This window comes from Stylophora pistillata, chromosome 5 (genome assembly GCF_964205215.1).
Source record: "Stylophora pistillata chromosome 5, jaStyPist1.2, whole genome shotgun sequence".
Lineage (NCBI taxonomy): Eukaryota > Metazoa > Cnidaria > Anthozoa > Scleractinia > Pocilloporidae > Stylophora > Stylophora pistillata.
The window spans coordinates 3,269-22,654 of NC_142523.1; the positions used below are offsets into that span (position 1 = coordinate 3,269).

The following is a 19,386-nucleotide window of genomic DNA, read 5'->3' on the forward strand; positions in this document are numbered from 1 at the left end:
TTCAACTCGACAACATTTGCCTGAAACCAATATAATAATTACGAAAGTTAAGAGATTACTTACTTCTGGAGTTAAATGTACTAAATGATTTGCCCTTTCAAACATAAACCTGAGTAATCAGGTTTTGTCAATCACAAAAATGCACGCCGGGTTATTAGTATTCCTTGGAAACCCTCTTATATTACCATCAATAATTAAACCTGAGTTATCGGGTTTTGTCAATCACAAAATTGCACGCCGGGTTATTAGTATTCCTTGGAAACCTTCCTATATTACCATAAATATCTAAGACAAGCAAGTCTTTTAGCAAGGTAATCTATCTTCCTATATTACCATAAATATCTAAGACAAGAAGGTCTTTTAGCAAGGTAATCTATGATAAAAATCGCGCTGTACAGCACTTAGAATTATTTTCCTCACTCATTAAAGTACGCAATTATTACTACGCACTCATATCTGGTGTCCAATTGCGAGAAGAGCTTATGATTATTTTTGTTTTAGGGGTGAATTGCGATTTCTTGTATGTCCCCTATTTCGTCGAAGAAAAGCTCGAACAAATACTGAAAGTAATCAGTAAGTATCTATGAACAACTAGTGCAAAGTGACAGCGCTATCGAGCCAAACTGTTCCTTAATGATTTTTAACATGAACCACCAATTCTTACTATTTTTTATTTCTGCGTTTTAAGAGACTTTGACATGTTCTTGAGAAGATAGTGAATCGGTTAGCGCTGTTGTTCCCTTCTCAAATATCTTGGCGAGGCGCCTCACAGGACGCTGGTTTAACTAAAACCATGTTTGGCGACGTGGCATTTTGACTGCGCAACCCTCAATTAAATTTAATTTGAACAGCTATTCGAGTGTGTAAAGAGCGGAAAAGAGCAAAATTACATACCAGCGGCTTCTGGATGCAGGGATGAATTAAAACTTTCTACAATGCCACTTCAGTATCCATTGCTTGTAACTAATAGACCTTGCCCTCAGTTACTCTTGCGGGAGGTCGTACGCTCTGTTGTCCATTGTGGAACTTGGCAAACGTAGCGCACTCTGCCTCGAGCGCAGCAATGTGATGTTTCGATTCTCAGTCTCAGTAGCGCAGTTGTTGTGTTGAACATGGACAAATATACATCGCAGCGTGTCTTGTAGATAGCTAGAGATGCCATGTTTAGGATAAGCGCTGAATATGGACGACCTTTAAAGCCGCTACTGAAAAAGCACAATCGACCGTTTTTCAATATAAGGAGGGCTTTCACACAGCTGTCAGAATTTAAAGATAGGAAGAACGTCGATTTCGCTCACCTTAATAGCGAAGTACGCCACGAGCGGCGACGATGTTCAAACACCTGGAAGATTACCGTCGTGTCCCTCTACTCTTTGGTATCATAAACAAGAGCGAGCCCTTTCCACTTCTCACTAAGTTTTACGGTTTATAAAACAAAGCTCTCGCTGTACACAAAGCCTCAAAGAGAGAAACACTAGGAAAGCTTACTTGGCTTGGAATTATAAAAATTTCTAAATATTTGCTTTCTTCTGTCTTCATTCTGTAACTCTCTTGTTACAGAATGCACTCAAAGCCATTCTCCTCTAGGAAGAGTGAAAGTTACACGTCCACCCGCTCCTTGGATAGCTGATCCCGAAATCCGTGAGCTGCAGCCCCAACGCAATAAGCTACGCCAAAGAGCACATGAATCAAATGACAACAATATATGGGAGACATTTCGTACTACTCGGAACACTCTGAAAACTAAGATAATGCAGGCTAAGTAATCGTTCTTTGATAACGCGTTTTCTTCAAAACGACCAAAAGAAATCTGGCGTACAATTCACAGAGTGCTGAATCCCAGTACTAAGCCACTCATGGCCGATCCTGATGAGCTCAACTCATTCTTCGCCACTACAGCAGAGAGAAACTAAGGAAAATCTTCTGGGGTCTCTGTCCATGACCTATTATATCTCTTAAATTCACTGGGTGATGTTAGCGACTCCGGCCCTTTCAAGCGAGGTAACCCATGTAGAGGTCTTACGTGAAATCAAATTACTAAGAACGGACAGTTCAACAGGTCCAGATAATATCCCATTGAAGATTTCTAAACCCGTTTCGGAGCTGTTAGCAGGTCCCCTCACACATATCATTAACTGCAGTATCAGAAATAATTACTTCCCTATTGACTGGAAGGTGGTGCGAATCTCACCAACACCAAAAATAGATCAACGAATGGCTAAACATGACTATCGACCTGTATCCATCCTCCCAGCCCTGTCCAAAATCTTTGAAAGGCTGGTAGCCCATCAGACAATTGAATTTATTGAAGAAAGAGCACTTTTTGGTGAAAACATCTCAGGATTTAGAAAGAATCACTCAACGGCCACAACATTACAGGGGATTAGAGACGATATTACACGTACAATGTGTCACGGCGAAGTAACTCATGATTCTTGCAGACTACTCGAAAGCTTTTGACACTGTGAACTTCAAGTCATTTATTTATAAAATGCACTCAATGGGTTTTTCAAAGGATTTTCTAACCTGGATGACCTCCTATCTTACGGGCAGACAACAGTATGTAATGATAGATGACACGTGTTCTCAGTGGTTGGGTACGTGCTTCGGCGTCCCTCAGGGATCGATTTTAGGACCGTTAATTTTCAATATCTATGTAGCAGACTTCCAGGAAAAGTTGAGTTGCACATGCTTTCAATATGCGGATGATACCACGTTGCTTCACCACTCGAAGCCGCATGAAATAGAGGCGTGCATAAAGGATGCTAATCAGACAATAAGAAGCCCGAGCAGTTACTCTGAATCGTCCAATTTGGCGTTGAATTGAGAAAAAACGAAATGGATGCTTCTCTCTACAAGACAATTGGCGCGCGCACAATCTTTTAATTATTTTTCTGCAGATGTATACTGCAGTGACACTAAACTTGAGAAAGTCTCAAGCACCAAGCTTTTGGGAGTTTATCTGGATCAGAAACTAACATGGCAAGAACACATGAACGAGTCTGTTGTCATCGTGTTACGGTGCTTTAGCAGTACTACGAAAACTAAAAAACCTCGCACGATACCACATAAGAAAACGACTGGTGGAAAGTCTTATACTCCCTAAACTGGATTATTGTAACGTTGTGTTTAGTCCTCTCCCAGAGTACCGGACCAAACGCCTTTCAAGAGTACAAAACACGTGTGCGGGTTTTGTGTTAACTAAATTTGCTGGACTCCAGGATGTTAGAAAGCTAGGTTGGCTCACAATTAAAGAGCGTTTAGAATTTAATATAGCTAAGCTAGCGCTAAAGTCATTATACAATGAGGACTCTCCACTAAAACTCAACTAACACGTCGTAAACAGATAGTCTTAGATCATCAGCTGCACCAAAATTACAACTTGCCGACAAAATTGAGAAGAAACTCTACAAGATCAAGCTGTAGAAGCTTTTAATAAGCTTCCTGCGGAGCAAAGGAATTGCAGTGACCATGCACTTTTTTGTGTATATCTTAAGAGCCACATACTGACATGCGATGGATAATCTAGTATAGCTTTTATTATTCACTATTTTATTAACTTTGATTTGTTGTAAGTATTATGTATATAGTTAGTTTTTATATTAGTAGCGAAGAGCCACTATGTGGAAGTATACAAATAAAGGTCATTAACGTTCTTCTTATTCTTCAAACTGGAAGATTTTCAAGGTTTCCGTAACTTCGTATTCTATGCATGTTATGCTGTTTTTCATATTCTTCAACGTATGATTAAGTTCAGCGTCGATCATTTATCATGCTTAGAAGAAAGTATTCTTATCTTTAAGTTTAACTGGAAAATTACTTTGGCTCACATTGTACGCTTAAAAGGAGCGTTACAGTAAACATGAGTTGATTCCAAAGGAAGGTTTTGTGAACCTTGGGACTAGCGAACGTGGGAATCCAGTTTGAGCGCGGTGGCATGCGTTACAAGGATGTTGCATACGTGAGTACAAGCCTCACCCCTTGGTTTTCGCAGGTGCCTCAGAGTGCGGTGGGACTGACTCTCACGTCTGCCACTCCGGCGCCCGTGATTTCCCGGAGTTGCGCGTCTATTCACGAGGTCCCTTGGGTATAGTCAACCTGGGATTCCATTTTCGTTGCGTTGGCATGCGTTACGTAGAAGTGGCATACGTGAGCACAAGCCTCACCCTTTGGTTTGCACAGGTGCCTCAGAGTGCATGGGGGCTCGTTCGCACGCATGACACTCCGGCGCCTGTTATTTCCCGGAGTCAGGCGACTATTCCCAAAGTACATTGGGTCTAGTGAATCTGGGATTTCATTTCGGGCGCGTTGACATGCGTTACGTAGAAATGGCATGCGCGCGTACAAGCCTCACCCTTTAGTTTGCACAGGTGCTTCAGAGTGTATCGGGGCTCGTTCGCACGCATGCCACTCCGGCGCCCCTGATTTCTTGGAATTGTGAGTCTTTCCCCGACTTCCCTTGGGACTAGTGAACCTGGGATTCCATTGTTGGCGTGTTGGCATACGTTACGTCGAAGTGGCATGCGTGAGTACAAGCCTCACCCTTTGGTTTTCACAGGTGCCTCAGAATACATGGGAGTTCATTCGCATGCATGCCACTCCGGCTCCCGTGATTTCTTGGAATTGCGCGTCTTTCCCCGACGTCCCTTTGGACTAGTGAACCTGGGATTCCATTTTGGGCGCATTGGTATGCGTTACGTAGAAGTGGCATGCGTGAGTACGAGCCTGACCCATTGGTTTCCACAGGTCCCTCAGAATGCATGGGGGTACATTCGCACGCATGCCACTCCGGCGCCCGTAATTTCCTGGAGATGCGCTTCTATTCCCAAGGTTCCTTGGGCATAATGAACCTTGGATTCCAGTTTGGGCGCGTGTGCATGCGTTACGTAGAAGTTGCATGCGTCAGTACAAGCCTCACCCCTTGATTTGCACAGATGCCTCAGAATGAATGGGGGTTCATTCGCACGCATGCCACTCCGGTGCCCGTCATTTCCCGGTATTGCGCGTCTATTCCCGAGGTCCCTTGGGTCTAGTGAACCTGGGATTCCATTCTAGGCGCGTTGGCATGCGTTACGTAGAAGTGGCATGCGTGAGTACAAACCTCACCCCTTGGTTTGCATTGGTGCCTCAGAATGCATGGGGGTTAATTCGCACGCGTCTATTCCCGAGGTCCCTTGGGTCTAGGGAATCGGGGATTCCATTTTCTGGGCGTTGGCATGCGTTAGTTAGAAGTGGCATGCGTGAGTACAAGCCCCACTCCTTGGTTTGTACACTTAATAATTTCCTACTTTCACATTTGTATATATATATATACCTATATTTATATCTATATATATTAAAAACTGGATTATTGGATAATGCAATTCAAGACTTTTCATTGGTTTAGCCATTATGGTATATGAGCCAATATACCATAAACTACGATATGGTAAGCGTACGCATAAGCTTAAAATTAAAAGGGAGCTAAAAATGTAATAAAATTTAATAATTTAATTTAGTGTTTTTAATAAAATAATTATTCCACTCGCGTTTGTTGGATATGAGATGATTATAGCCAACTCGGCGCTACGCGCCTCGTTGGCTATCTATCATCTCATATCCAACGCGCGCTCGTGGAATAATTGTTAAATATATATAAAACAAGTTAAAAGGCCTCGAGCCAACTGTGACGCCGCGCCAGAAGGATCCAAAGGGATTCACAGTCCAAACCTCGACAAATAGTAGGAAAAATATTGTAGTACACGAGGAGGGACAACTTCGAGCTAAGAAAGACATATACTGAAATAAAAAGTCTAAGAAAGTTTAAGAAAATACGTTTCGGTCCGAGACCTTCATCAGTTGTAATACAATGACTTACAAATTCCTTAAATAGATTTATATAGGGCGTGATGACACATATAAACAAACACAGTAATTACTACGAGAAAAATTATCACAATAAAAAGAAATGGAAAAATTGTCGGATCCACTGAAAGTGTTAAGGAACCAGCGTTCACTTGAAAGGCGAAAATTGTACTAAAATTTCCAATCAACGCTGAGACTGGGACCTTTGATGCCTGCCCGATTTGAAAAAATTCTCCGCATTGATTATAGTTTATTCTTTTTTTTGGAGTGAAATTCCTGGCGCTTATTCAAGCCGAAGGGTCCCAGAGAGAACAACTGTGCGCTCCAATATGCTTCTTTGGTAATTAGAAGTTTCTCGATGTTACCTGAATTGTTTACTGTCGCCTGCACTTGATCAATGCATTAGAATGAGAAATCGCTTAAATCATGTGTTTTGTTAAAATGTACCGCTACTTCACAGGTCTTTTTCTTAGTGACCATAGCAGACTTGTGGTTGCGAAATCTAACTCTAAAGTCATTTGTTGTGGAACCAATGTAGGCGACATTTCTTGCACGAAGCCAAATAAATTTTTAAGCCAAATATATATATATATATTCAAAAGTCTGTGCGTCGATTTTTCCGTGTAACAGTGCTCGATACATAAAAGTAGAGCGCAATATATGTTGGTGAGTGAGCAATTACGAAACATGCAGGCTCGTAGGGATGAAAACGTAGTCGTCGTATTTTTTTTCTCAACATATAGATATATTTTTGACAATAAAAATGAACGGTAAAACACGACGTTTCGACCGTGCTTCGGTCATTGTCAAGTGAATGGAATGAAATACAGTAAATATATGTATATATACACGTACGAAATATAAAAATTTTTTTTGCAGGCGTAAACAAACATTAAAACTACAAAGAAAGTGCTAGTAAAAAGTTAATTAGAAACCTTAGCACGAATTGAATCAGACTGTACATTGAGAGCAGGTCTTAGCTTGTGAATAAAAAACATCTCATAGACGAGACAAAAATGAAACTGTGTACGGAAAAAATTGACATAACACAAATGAATTGGAAGACTTTTGCTTAACACAAGTAAAGTTTGTTGTTAACTGAATTCATTTTAAGCCTTCAACGGAGCTTGGGTTTTGCAGTGAATTTTGGACAATTTGCCAGGCGGAAAACCGCACTTAAACCCCGTGTTCAAATTTTCGCAAATTTCTGAAAAAAATAACACTCGTCGGAACTTGTAAACTTGATTTTTGAAAACAGTTTACCAAAGGGTATCGTTGAGCAAAATAAGAGCAATTCACCAAAATGGTCGCTGACGGACGATTCTCGATCCTTACAGACAGCCATTCTTAATAAGCTGGATCTTGTCGATCTTCTTAGAGCAGCAACTAAGCACCAACTTTTCACGTTTAACGACCGGCTATATGATCAGATCGACGGAGTTGCTGTGGGATCCCCCGTTGGTCCTCTGTTAGCCAACGCTTTTATGTGCAGCATCGAAGAAACCCTGGAGCGTGAAGGCAAGATGCCCACGTACTACAAGAGGTTTGTTGATGACACATTGACCATTATGCCGAACAAAGCATCAGCAGACAGTTTCCTCGACATTTTAAACCAGTGCTATTCCTCTATTAAGTTTACCATGGAGACGGAGAGTAATAGCATGCTCCCTTTTTTGGGCACCCAGCTGCTCAACAAACGTACACATGTTGAGACCAAGGTGTACGTCAAACCTACAAATACGGGCCTTTTACTACATTACAAGAGCCATGTAGATGATCGTTACAAACGTGGGTTAATAAAAACTATGCTTGATCGTGCATTTCGACTTTCATCTAATTGGCGTTATTTCTCTGAAGAATGCGATCGACTTAAATCAGTATTTTCTCTTTTGAAATATCCTGTTAATCTAGTCAATTCTACCATTTCACGGTTTGTTGCCGCCAAAGTATCTGATCAACCAGTTTCCTTACCTGCTGTCAGCGATCGATCGGACCCCATTCGCGTTGTCCTACCGTATAAGGCTCAGGCATCCGCTGATATTGTTCGTGCCCAACTTATTTGTTAGCCAGAAGATTTGTCGAGACCTCAAATTGCGAGAAGCTAAGCCGCCGATTGTGAATCAACAGTGCCTTGTTTACAAATTTCAATGTGACCTGTGCGATGCAGGTTATGTTGGTTTCACACGCCGTCATCTACACCAACGTATTGAAGAACGTAAAAACTCCTCTTCGTCAATTGCCAAACATTTTCGCGACAAACATTCCTTGACTCCAAAGGATCTTACAAAGAACTTTAGCACCTTAATGAAGTGCACGAACAAATTTGACTGTCTCGTCTATGAGATGTTTTTTATTCACAAGCTAATACCTGCTCTCAATGTACAGTCTGACTCAATTCGTGCTAAGGTTTCTAATTAACTTTTTACTAGCACTTTCTTTGTAGTTTTATTGTTTGTTAACACCTGCAAAAAAAATTTTTATATTTCGTACGTGTATATATACATATATTTACTGTATTTCATTCCATTCACTTGACAATGACCGAAGCACGGTCGAAACGTCGTGTTTTACCGTTCATTTTTATCGTCAAAAGTTTTAAGAAACCTTTGCTTATATATATATATATGATAAAAATAAACTACGTTTCTCAGATTTTATTATGATCAAAGACAATTGCATGGGAGGACTATGAATAATCATAAATCATATTTTGCCAGGAAATTTGATGAAACACATCGAAGAAGAGATCTGCTCAGCTACTTGAATATAAAAGTGTTGAAACTAATCTAAATTTGGGCGCCTGGAAAGGGCACTACTGGTGCATTAAAGTCAAAAGAGAGAATAGTGTTTTTAGAAATGTTGTGAATTTGGCGTGCAGGCCTCTGATCCCCTCCAGTATGTCCTACCCTTGACCGCAGTGTTGATGTATACGCTAAAGTAGCCTAAAGAGCAGGCGTAATTTGGGCGAACGAGTACTCAGTATTTTCTTAGCGAAATATGGCCGCCATCTTTGAATTTAATGGCAGTGAAAGGCTGGGGAGAGAAAGAAATTTATACCAAGGGGGTGAGTGACGGTAAAAGATACATACCGAATAATAGGATGCGTATTCATGTTTAAGCTATCATTATTAAACACGAAGGCGCGCTATATAAGGAAGTCTTCCCTGGGAAGCTCTAGGCTCATTTGTCTCATTTGATGATGGCCTCTCTTTATCATGGAATGCAGTTTTCTTTGGGAAGGGTTTGAGTCTGCTGAAATGAGACCATCTCATTCACCACATCATGATGGTGCAAATCATTCCAAAGCTAAAAAACCGTTTTATTCGTAAACTTGATATCATGATAAGGAAGTGGTATGGTAGCATTTGAAGATACTCAGTCCTAATACTGCTTACCTGCATATCCGAATTGCATTCGCAGTAAGATATTTATTACAGGGTTTAAATTGAAAACTGCTACATGACAAAATTTGTTCTTAGTTCCCTTAATTCCTCAAGTTTGTTTTTCAGTTTTAGAGTTGATGCGTTCATTTCTTGAAAGTCTTCCGTCGTTTCATGCATATCTGCCTTCAGTTGGATTAATTCACCCTCGATAACAGAGAGGACATCGAAACTGTTATGGGCTGGAAAGCTGCTGTCTTCGGAATTTTTCGTAACTTTTCCATTAATGTTCGGTGGAACTCGTGACTGTCTCTTGTTAATTACATCCTCGGAAACATCTTTTTTGCTTGTCGAAGATGCAAACCTAGAAGAAATTCCCTCTCTTCCCTTTCGACTTGGAAGTGGTAAATTCGCCATCAAAGTTTTTACTTGTGCATTGTTTTCAAATGGAACGCCACTTTTCAAGGAGAAATTCGTAGCTGAATAATTTTGATTTTTAACGCCATTTTGTGGAATACCGTCGCCATCTGTCATTTGTGGTTCTCGAGGTGGCTTTATCATGGTTTCTTGAGGACCTTGGGAGTTCTTCTGCGGAATAATAACCGTCTTTCTTTCCCTTCTCGCTTTCAAATCTTTACCAGTTATTTCTGGATCAGACTCGCTATTACTTGAATCCGATTTCACTTTTGTGTTGGTCGCTAACGCCAAAGCTAACCTCTGCCGCAGTAGCTTGGCTGCTTTCCCCTGATCCGTCAAGGATATTTTCCGTTCTCTTTCCTTCCCATCGTTTTCTGCCTCCGTATTCGACGATTCACTGTCGTGATCGCCGCCAACTCGTCGCGGAGTTCTACTTGAACCTTGCATTCTTACACCTTTTCCGTTCGCGTGAGGATTAAAGTATTTAAACATGACATGTTTTTCATTTGAGTTTTTTTTAGAATCATTAATCAACACCCCACTTATGAATTAATTCAGGTCTCAGTCAATCGCACGATATCACCTAAACAGGCCCGACAAATTTAAGTGTAGATAAATTTCGACTTATGAGAACATTGAGTGAAGCGATTAAATTTAAGTCAGCCTTGCACCCGAAAACTTATGCGCGAGTTATTTCAACACTGAAATATTAGAAGACAAAACAAATCGACATTTGACGTACTTAACAAAATCTTTATATTGATCTTCCTTCCTGTATTGCGTGATTCTTTTTCTTCTGCATATTTTAATTGTTTTAAGCATAATTTATGAACCACAAATTGTAGCAGGGCTCCCGTGGCCTAATTTGCATAAACGTCCATTGAAGGTTTGCTTTAGCTTTAAATTCACAGGAAATTAAATGGCAAGAACGATTATCTCTTAATTTTATCTGAGTTTTTATACTCGACGATTCGTTTCCCTTCCTTTGTTAGTCTTGTCGCTGATTGTATCGCTTCTTTTTCATAAACATTTCCTTTCAGCGAACTCAAGTTGGGCAAAAACCTAATCAATTTCTTCAATTGCCCCTTTTTTCGTATTTTTCTTCTCGCTGTAGCTTATCATCTGAGGGATAGTATCAACAGATCATCAAATTTCTGTCAACACCACTAATCCAGAAGTGCCTGAAACATCTACCAAAAAGGTCCATTTTTTTTTCTAATTTGTTCTCAGAATTTTCGACGGACATACATTTTTCTACTGAAGAATGTTTTTCAAAATAGGATATTTTTCTCTCTAGACCTACTATTACCTTATCGGAGATCATCTCGGCAAATATTACAGTAACAAAGCTTTGTTTTCAAGACTTTGTAACAAATACATTTTGAAAGAAGTTATTGACATATAGTTACACTTTGTAAAGTTTCCTGTCATGCAATCTTTATTGCAGTATTTCTTGGGGTCAGGAATGTCAGAGGGGTTTGACGCTTATCAAATGAAAACCCATCCAATTTCAACTAGATTCCACACGTGTTTTGAGAAAATCGAACAATCTTTATGATCTTTGATCACGCGACGAAGTTTGGCAAGCGGAAACCAATCACGAATTTCCAATTAACCATGTGTAATTTTTAGTATAAAGTGTTTGGATTTGTGAGCACGGCAGGCGCATGACAACTTGGTGAAGAACCACAGGGTTACTGGAGGCAGACACTCAAATGGCCCTCGCTAGAATTAATAGACTGTGGCTCGATAAAGTTCTCGATAAATCGAAGCAAGCTCAGTGGTGAGTTTTAAGCGTTTATAGATATTGGATTGATTTGTAAACCATTCAAAGTTCATGGAAGCCATTTAAAAATAGGACGACACGGCGCCAACGCTTTTGTCAAGTTTAACAGCTCTCTGATCAGTCATTTACTCTTGGATTTTGTAGGATTTACGACGTAATCTTCAGCCCTAATGGATCATATATCCTTGCTGCTGCTGGAAACTTAATCTTGGTAATTCATACTGTTACAAACGAGCCAGATGATTTCTTTGAAAGCCGTCTTTCTATGTTTTGTTTACAAATGAGTACGGTTTGTTTGACGAAGTGTTGCTCTTTGTCAATTGCATGTCATAATTAAACTAAATGGTTTCAAACGGCTCTCGCGACATCTTTCACCACGAGTTTGAAATATGGTATGATCAGAGCCTGAAAGTTTTTTTATTATTCTTTAGTCTAGGGGCTAGTACGTTATGACTCTCGTTACAGCAAAAGTCAAGCAAAAACACGCAGAATTATCAAAAGGAAAATTTTTTCTCTTGCGTGGTTGGATTTCCGTTAACGCGGGTTAATGCAATTTTCGGTTTTGGGAGACCTCAAATCCAGCAAACGAGATTTAAAATAAAAAAGCAGGTTCAAATAACAAACCCGTTATTGTCAACGGGGATAAATTACTTAGAGGGGGCAAAGGTTAGTCTTTCCAGCTATTATTTCACGTTCTTGCGGTAGGTGCGTTCATTGAGGGGCCCCTTTATCCGGTTGCTTTCAATTCTTTTCGATCTTGATACGATTACGAGAAAAATTTGGATTAAGTCGGCCGGTGCTTCCAATAAAAAAAATAGAGAAAAGAACAGGCTTAATTTGACTTTTGAAAATGGCTTTATAGAAGACTTATGTGTGAAAAATCACACCCGATTTTTTTTTTGTTGTTGTTACAATCAGCTTTTCCCTGGCCCAAACTTGCCGTGCTTCGAACCAAGCACCGGAAATTTCTGTCACAGGAGAAACATATTATTAAAGATATATTTATCATGATGTACAGATGCTATTGGCACGTACTGCAAGCCGTCCATGCCTCTGATCACTGTCGTTGCAACTGAACGTCTTTCGCGGTATAGGTCAAATTTTCTGGAGACTTTGATGAGCCACAGTGAATTGTTTACAAAACACTACACACGGAGAAATCTTTCACGCAAACGTTTCTAAGGCAGCAGCGAATTCTGATCTTGAGAACAGGGTAAATCATAACCGGAAATTCTTTCAAATTTTCGACACTCGATGCTCCTTGGAGTGATAAGCTGATTGTATTTCACACATTCACACATTACGGATGTAAATGTTTCTTGCATTCAGCAATATTACAAAATTCACTTACACTTCACTGATTGTTCATGAGAATGAACGAGACCGTTGTATTTTTGTATATTTGTTTGTTAATTTGTTTTGTTCACTTTTGTTTGTTTTTTTTATTTTTTTATTTTTTGCAACAATCATCTTTTTATTGGCTTCAATCGTGACCTGTGCAGTTAACAAAAAAAAAAATATGACCCAAAAGTTCAAAGGGAGGTTGACAATCAGCCAAAACTATTTTTATCCGGAAATTCTTTAAAAATATTTTGCACCTGATGCTCGTTGATAAAAAAGTCATTTCAGCAGACAAATCAGCACGCTGGGCCGAGTACATTATCAAAATATCCCTTAATTTTCAATTACCTGGTTTGTAACTCTCCTCCTTAAGGTGGCTCGTACCGGTTTTCATCTTTTTGATGGTTTGTAACTTTGAAAGAATACAACAGAAAGACTGACCAAAGCCAGTTGAACACTTTTACGGGGTTGAATTATATAATAATTGGTTTTCCAAAAATAGGTGTCATTTTGTCACTAGCAGTTTCCATGGCAACGCTTTCATAGGCGTCTTAAGACACATTTTTTAGCTTGTGGCTTAAATAATTCAAAAACTAACCCGGTGACCCCCTGATTTTTTTTCAGTGATTGCTTTTGGCACTTGAAAAGGAAAATGCACAAAGATTTTTAAAAAATTCTACGGAGCGGAATTTCAGAAAATCTAGAAAAAAGGCAATTTTCACACATCGCAAATTTTCTAATTTCCTCGCGCCGTCATCTTTGTTTTAAATTTTCTAATTTTTTTTTTGTTGATTCTTTTCGACGTTATTATCATATTGGAACAATAAAAAGAAGGGGTCACCGGACTTGTTTTCATGCAATAGCTTTCGTGAGTTTAGCAATTTCCACGCGCGTTCTCGCGCATTTAAAAATCTGGATTCTATAAGATCGACATTTGCTCATGATCTGTTTTAGCTACCGCTGACAATTGCGTGTGCTCGCGCGAGCACCTACGATCTGATGTTTACAGACGTTTACTGCTAAGAAAATCATTAAACAGCCGTCAAAGGCAGCCTCCCGAGCTCATCTTAAAAATCCTACTCACGACTTCTGGCTATATCATATTATTTTCCTTTAAGTTTCAAAGTCTTCTTCCGCTTCAGGTAGATTATCCTTCACTTGAGTTCTTTTTTCGCCGTCGCAAGATTTCATATCGGTTGAATATTTCTTTTAAATGTGAAGTGAAGCAACCTTTACTTCTCCGAAAATCGTCTTCTTCATCTTAGTTTCTATCTCCTACATTCACAGTGGCCGCTCAACACATCAAATACAAGCTCTTAGGTAAACTTCTCACGTAAGTAGAAAAAATTCCTCGCGCCGTCATCTTTGTTTTAAATTTTCGTCTTTTAATCTCGCGCTTCTTTCGCACGTTTCTCTCGCGCGTGACGCAAGAGTGATCTGTTTCCCGCGCGAGGAAACTAGTACGAGCCACCTTAACTGTTTAAAATTCCTCTGGCCCGTTAAGAGAATTGGAGCGAGATAGCGACCTAAAACCGGTGTTTAGTTGTTTAGTAATTACTCATCACATTTTGATTTTACCGAAGAACTTGATGATGTGAGGAGAATTTGCTTCTTCGTCACTTAAAGGGGTGCAAGGGTTCAGTCCGTTTGATTATCTAGGCAACAGACCAGACATGACTGGGGAGAGGGGGGGGGCGAGAACTTTGGGAGGATCACGCGGTTTTCAGGGGGAACGGAGGGCGGATCTGTCGTCAAAGGGAAAACTATAGAAAATTGACGGGCCACTGAGGGAAATCATTTCAAAATATTATAGAGCCCTGGAAGGGGGGAGGGGATTATGATAATTTTATTGAGGCAAAACCAAAATCGTCCGACCCCTTTGCTTCAGAGTTAGAGGATTTTAATCAATATTTTGCCTGATCCCCTCATAATGCTGTGAAATATTGTTATGACCCACCTCATTGGCAGTTAATTGGCAGTAAATTTTCTATTATACCCCACTTAATACTCAGATGGCGACGACAACTGATCCCCGACCCCCTCAGCCCCCCTGAAAACCATTTGTCCCCTAAAAATCCCCCCTCTAGGCGACAAATAATGACTGATCCCTTACCTTATGTTTGCAACCGTCGACCACTCAGAACATCAACTGTAAGTTTTTGAGTCATGAACAATGAAAGAAGTATTCTCCAGGATGCGCGCATAATATACTCCCTCACTTTTACCACGTTTTAATTTACTCTCTTGTCTTTTATAACTTGGAATCTCATCTCACCTTAAGCGCAAAACTGGACTAATGGTTGCATCCTTTCCTACTTTTAGGTATACGATACAGCTCAGGGCGTGCTGCTTGATATGTTAAAAGGACACAGAGATACAGTGTATTGCCTGGCCTACGAAAGTTCAGGTAAGATATGTCCACAAAAGTCTCTGATTTAGTTCTAAACTGACGGGGGCAGGGTCTGGTTCGTGGTTCTCCAAATTCGCGCCCGTTCCCAGGCTTGGTCTTTAAAATCCACACTAATCCAGGACGGAATTTCAAGTCTACAGTACAGGTGTGATTTTCTTAAATTCTAGCGCATGACTTTTTCGCGCGAGCACGAAACGTGAGTCGATCGTGAGAGGATTTGCTTTTCGCGCTCACATCGCGCTTGCTTTCGCTCGACTGAAAACATAATGCAAACAAACGTTTACTTTGCAGACTAGCACGTAAAAGAGATAAAAATTACAGATTAAAATTTTGAGTGGCTCCACCATTTATATATGCCTACAGTCCAAGTGGTGCACATCATCGAAGCTTATCTCGGTTTCCATAGCATGAAGAAACCAGGAGAATCGCTGCCAGTCCCCCTGGATGCAACGTTAACGTTAGTCCATCGCTGTTTTTTCACCAATTATTTTGGCTGTTTCCCTGAGGGTTTACTGATACTCATTTATAAACTCCTGGGTACAAAGGTCCAGCCCGCTTACCTCAAGATTATCGTTTTACGAGAGTGTTTTAGATCAGAGATGGCTTATTATAATTACTACCATTTTTGATAGGTATGGGGATTCGCTGCGCGCGTTGCGAGCTCCGCTACTATATCTTATTAACCAAGCGCGAGGGCCGTACTGGGAGAATATCGTCTCGAGGTCTTGACAGTACGGACCGAGCGCAGCGAGGTCCGTACAAACAAGACCGAGGGCCGATATTCTTCCAGTACGGTCCCGAGCAAGCTTGGTTAATAACAGATTTATTATACGACTGAAGTTCAAAGGGACACAAGAGCGGTATCATTCGGGACCATTCGGGACAGTGCCCGGTCCAATACTTAGAGAATATTGGACCGGCAATAGAGCATTTTGATTGGTTGATTTTAGTTATTGGCCCTCTGACTGCCCGAGTCGTGTAATAAAGTGTAATACCCCATTTTGAAAACAAAAGTTGATATGGACTTCATTTACGAACTATTCTTGATACAGGATAATCATGTACACAATCGAATTCGTCAATGGAGTCCGTGCAATGATCACCGATCTTGGTTTCTTACGATGTTTCATCATTGTTTATCAACATAGCTTATTAGGAAGAAAACAAATACTTACTTGCTGAAAAAAGCTATTTAAATGAGTAAACCGTCAACATAGGATTAACTTTACTAATTCAGTGATAAACTATGGAAACATACAGTTTCTCTCTGACGCGGGGCTAAACGGCTCGGGACTTCAGCTTTAAAACTCTCACGTTGGTCAGTTTACATCTTCACTCCCGCGCTCAGTTGACAAAACCAAATTATCTTGTAATATATCCCCCACCGACACAGCACCACAGTTTCTTTAGCAACTTACTTCCTTCAGTCATCTATATATATAAAAAACCGTTGGCGTCGCCAGAAGCTCTCCTCCTGGTCCCTTACCAGCCAACGTTTTTAGGTACAGCGTTGAGGAAATCTTAGAACGTGAAAAAAAGTGCCCACTTATTCCCAGAGACAGGTGGTTTGTATGTTAACCATTATGCGCGACAAAACATCGGCAGAATCTTTCATTGGGCTCTTCAGCAATACCGATACCAAGTCTAAATTGCAGTTGAAGAACATCTGGATACTTAACTTTCCAACAAAGAGCTGCTTAACATGCGCATGACATGAAAATCCATGACAAACAGTAGCCATTTGTTGCATTAACTGAATAGTCGACGATCGATATAAACGCAGTCTACTGAAAATAACCTTTTATTTTCAAATCTATGTGATACTGAGTACGATGCTGACTTATTCCCTCTACATCGATATCAAACTCATGACTTCATTAAGTTAAATGGTATCTCACATGAACTGTTTGACGAAATACATATATGTTATTTCCCGCTTGGGAGGTCGTATTGGGAAAAGGCTGTGCTAAGGGTGTTCGGCGTGACCCACGAAATGTATAACACTTTGACCCAGGTTTACGGAAAAATAACCTAATTAGACTATTTAGACTGATTTCATTTCTTAAAATCCCATTAACAATCCCAAATATATATTTACAGTATAAAAGAATGGAAAGGAACCTTAACTCCCGCCATTCCCCGCCACTGCGTTTCACTTAGAATCCCATGATACCCTGCGAGCTTTTCCATCCCATGGTTCCTTACGGAAATAAAAAAGTTAATGTTTTTCTTCGTGCAAAATGAGAGCGTTACCAACTTGGGTCGATAAAGTCCACGACAAGGACAGAGTTGAGCAGTGGTAAGAATTACTACATCTGCTTACATCATTATTTTATTCTGTGTCAATTCTGATCGTGAGTGTTTTCGAACGGCAGCATTTACGACCTTGCATTCAAACCCGATGGAAGTCAACTCATCGTTGCCGCTGGAAACCGTGTTTTGGTAATCTACGTCTTCATATTTGAAATTAATCTCGATTCTGAATATTTTCGTGACGTTGACGGAAAATCTTCTTAGGTTTATGATACAAACGATGGGACACTTATTCAACCGCTCAAAGGTCACAAGGAAACCGTGTATTGTGTTGCATACTCCAGAGATGGTATGTCTGATGTTTATGTTTTTAATTCGGCAAAATAGCTAACTTATTTTTGATAAATCGATCTGTTTTTCGAAATATAAACTATAGAAGTAAGTTGTAGAGAAATAAAGAAATATTCTTCTGAAATCGCAATTAATTAGAAGGGCGATTAGATATAAGCAGGGTAAAATTGTGTCAAATATGTCATAGATTCAAGCTGTTTTTTAATAAATTACACAAAATCTTGCAGATGCCGAGTTTTCTCCATCACATTTCGCCCGTATTCCCCCCCCCCCCCCAAAAAAAATATGGGAAAAGTTTGAAGCAGTGTTTATCTCCTTTACATTTGCACACATAGCATGTACATTAGTCATGTACACCTGACACCCTATAATCTTCAACATCAGTATCTGAATATCCTCTCTTTATTCAACACTTTTGATATAATGTATTTTACCGATCATTATGGCAGATATAGCTATAGTTGCTAAACAAATACAGGAAACATGATCTATGTCAAGCAGTCTAATGAATTGCCAGCCAAGAGACCATGTGTTTGTAAATTGTGTTCAAACAACACTTGCTCAGAGAGTAGTAATGCATTTTTGTTGAATGGTAATCTCCAATCATCTCAGCAAAATTAATCGCAACACTCACTTGATGTGTGTTGTGTTGAAAGCTTGCTCTAATGTTCTTTCCTTCTCCAAGGTAGGACCTGTCGAAGTTGTCAAGTCTCTCCAACTTTATCAACAGTATAAACAATCTTGCTGCCAAGATTGGCTGTTTTCTTTTCACATATCTCACACATTCCAAACTGAGCTCTTGGTTTTATAACTGTGTGCTGGAAAGATGCACGTTTTTGTGGGTCAGAAACCGTTAACTCTTCATTTCAAATTATACTTAAGAGCTAACTTAGGAGCAATTAATTCAATTTTTCCCAAGAAGCCTCTGGAACCCAGGGTTGTCTAAGTGCTGGCTGCCAGCAACATTTGGCAAATGAAAAAGTGGCAATTTTTGGCTAGTTTTTTGGTGGGCGGTTGTTCTATAAACCACAACAGACTAGCTACAGTACACACTAGCGATCTTTCAATATCAAATGCTATCTTTGAGCTGCTGCCTCATTTGAAGTTTCAGCTGGTAGTCTAATTTCTAAGCGACAATTTTAGAAACCCTTAAGTATCGCTGAAGTCTTGTTTACTGTTGATAGGTGTTGTAGAATACGTTATAACCAGGGCTCGACACTAACTTTTCAACTTACTGGCCGAGTGGCTAGTGACATCTTAGATGTTTTTAGATGTTACGACAATTTCAGTCTGTTTACTAGCCAAACTGGCTTGTGGGAATTGAAAACCACTGGCCAAAACTGAATTTCTACTAGTCTGTGGCTAGAGGGCTACTGTTAGTGTTGAGTCCTGATAACACATTTGCGCTACTATTACAGGAAAAAGATTTGCATCTGGAGGAGCTGACAAAAGTGTCATCATCTGGACATCAAAATTAGAGGGTATTCTTAAATATACGTAAGTGATCATCATTTCTGATAAGTACTATATTAAGAGCCTAGTAAGTATGAACTGAGCTAAAGGTAGTGATAGACAAATACCCACTAGAAGTCATAAGAAGGAAA

The 19,386-nt window shown here is 39.9% G+C and overlaps 2 protein-coding genes and 1 pseudogene across 3 annotated transcripts in view; 2 read left to right on the forward strand and 1 right to left on the reverse strand.

Annotated features, from left to right (window-relative positions):
* Nucleotides 1–7,181: 7,181 nt before the first annotated feature.
* LOC148729718 (uncharacterized) lies at nucleotides 7,182–8,326 on the forward strand (annotated as a pseudogene).
* An 890-nt stretch (nucleotides 8,327–9,216) lies between these two features.
* LOC111321779 (uncharacterized) lies at nucleotides 9,217–10,219 on the reverse strand. Its single transcript, XM_022924774.2, has one exon. The coding sequence runs from the start codon at nucleotides 10,131–10,133 to the stop codon at nucleotides 9,300–9,302; it is 834 nt and encodes a 277-aa protein (XP_022780509.2). The 5' UTR covers nucleotides 10,134–10,219; the 3' UTR covers nucleotides 9,217–9,299.
* Nucleotides 10,220–11,257: 1,038 nt separating this feature from the next.
* The window catches only part of LOC111334037 (intraflagellar transport protein 122 homolog), a 31,038-nt gene continuing 22,909 nt past the window's right edge, over nucleotides 11,258–19,386 (forward strand). The window contains exons 1-4 of one of the 2 annotated variants that reach the window (XM_088760269.1): nucleotides 11,258–11,424; nucleotides 11,572–11,638; nucleotides 15,091–15,175; nucleotides 19,201–19,279. In XM_088760269.1, the coding sequence (XP_088616395.1) occupies nucleotides 11,357–11,424; nucleotides 11,572–11,638; nucleotides 15,091–15,175; nucleotides 19,201–19,279 (299 nt within the window). In that variant the 5' untranslated portion in view covers nucleotides 11,258–11,356. Of the gene's footprint in view, nucleotides 11,425–11,571; nucleotides 11,639–15,090; nucleotides 15,176–17,359; nucleotides 17,478–17,553; nucleotides 17,621–17,695; nucleotides 17,781–19,200; nucleotides 19,280–19,386 lie in introns of those variants that run through there. The other variant, XM_088760270.1, reaches the window with a different exon arrangement.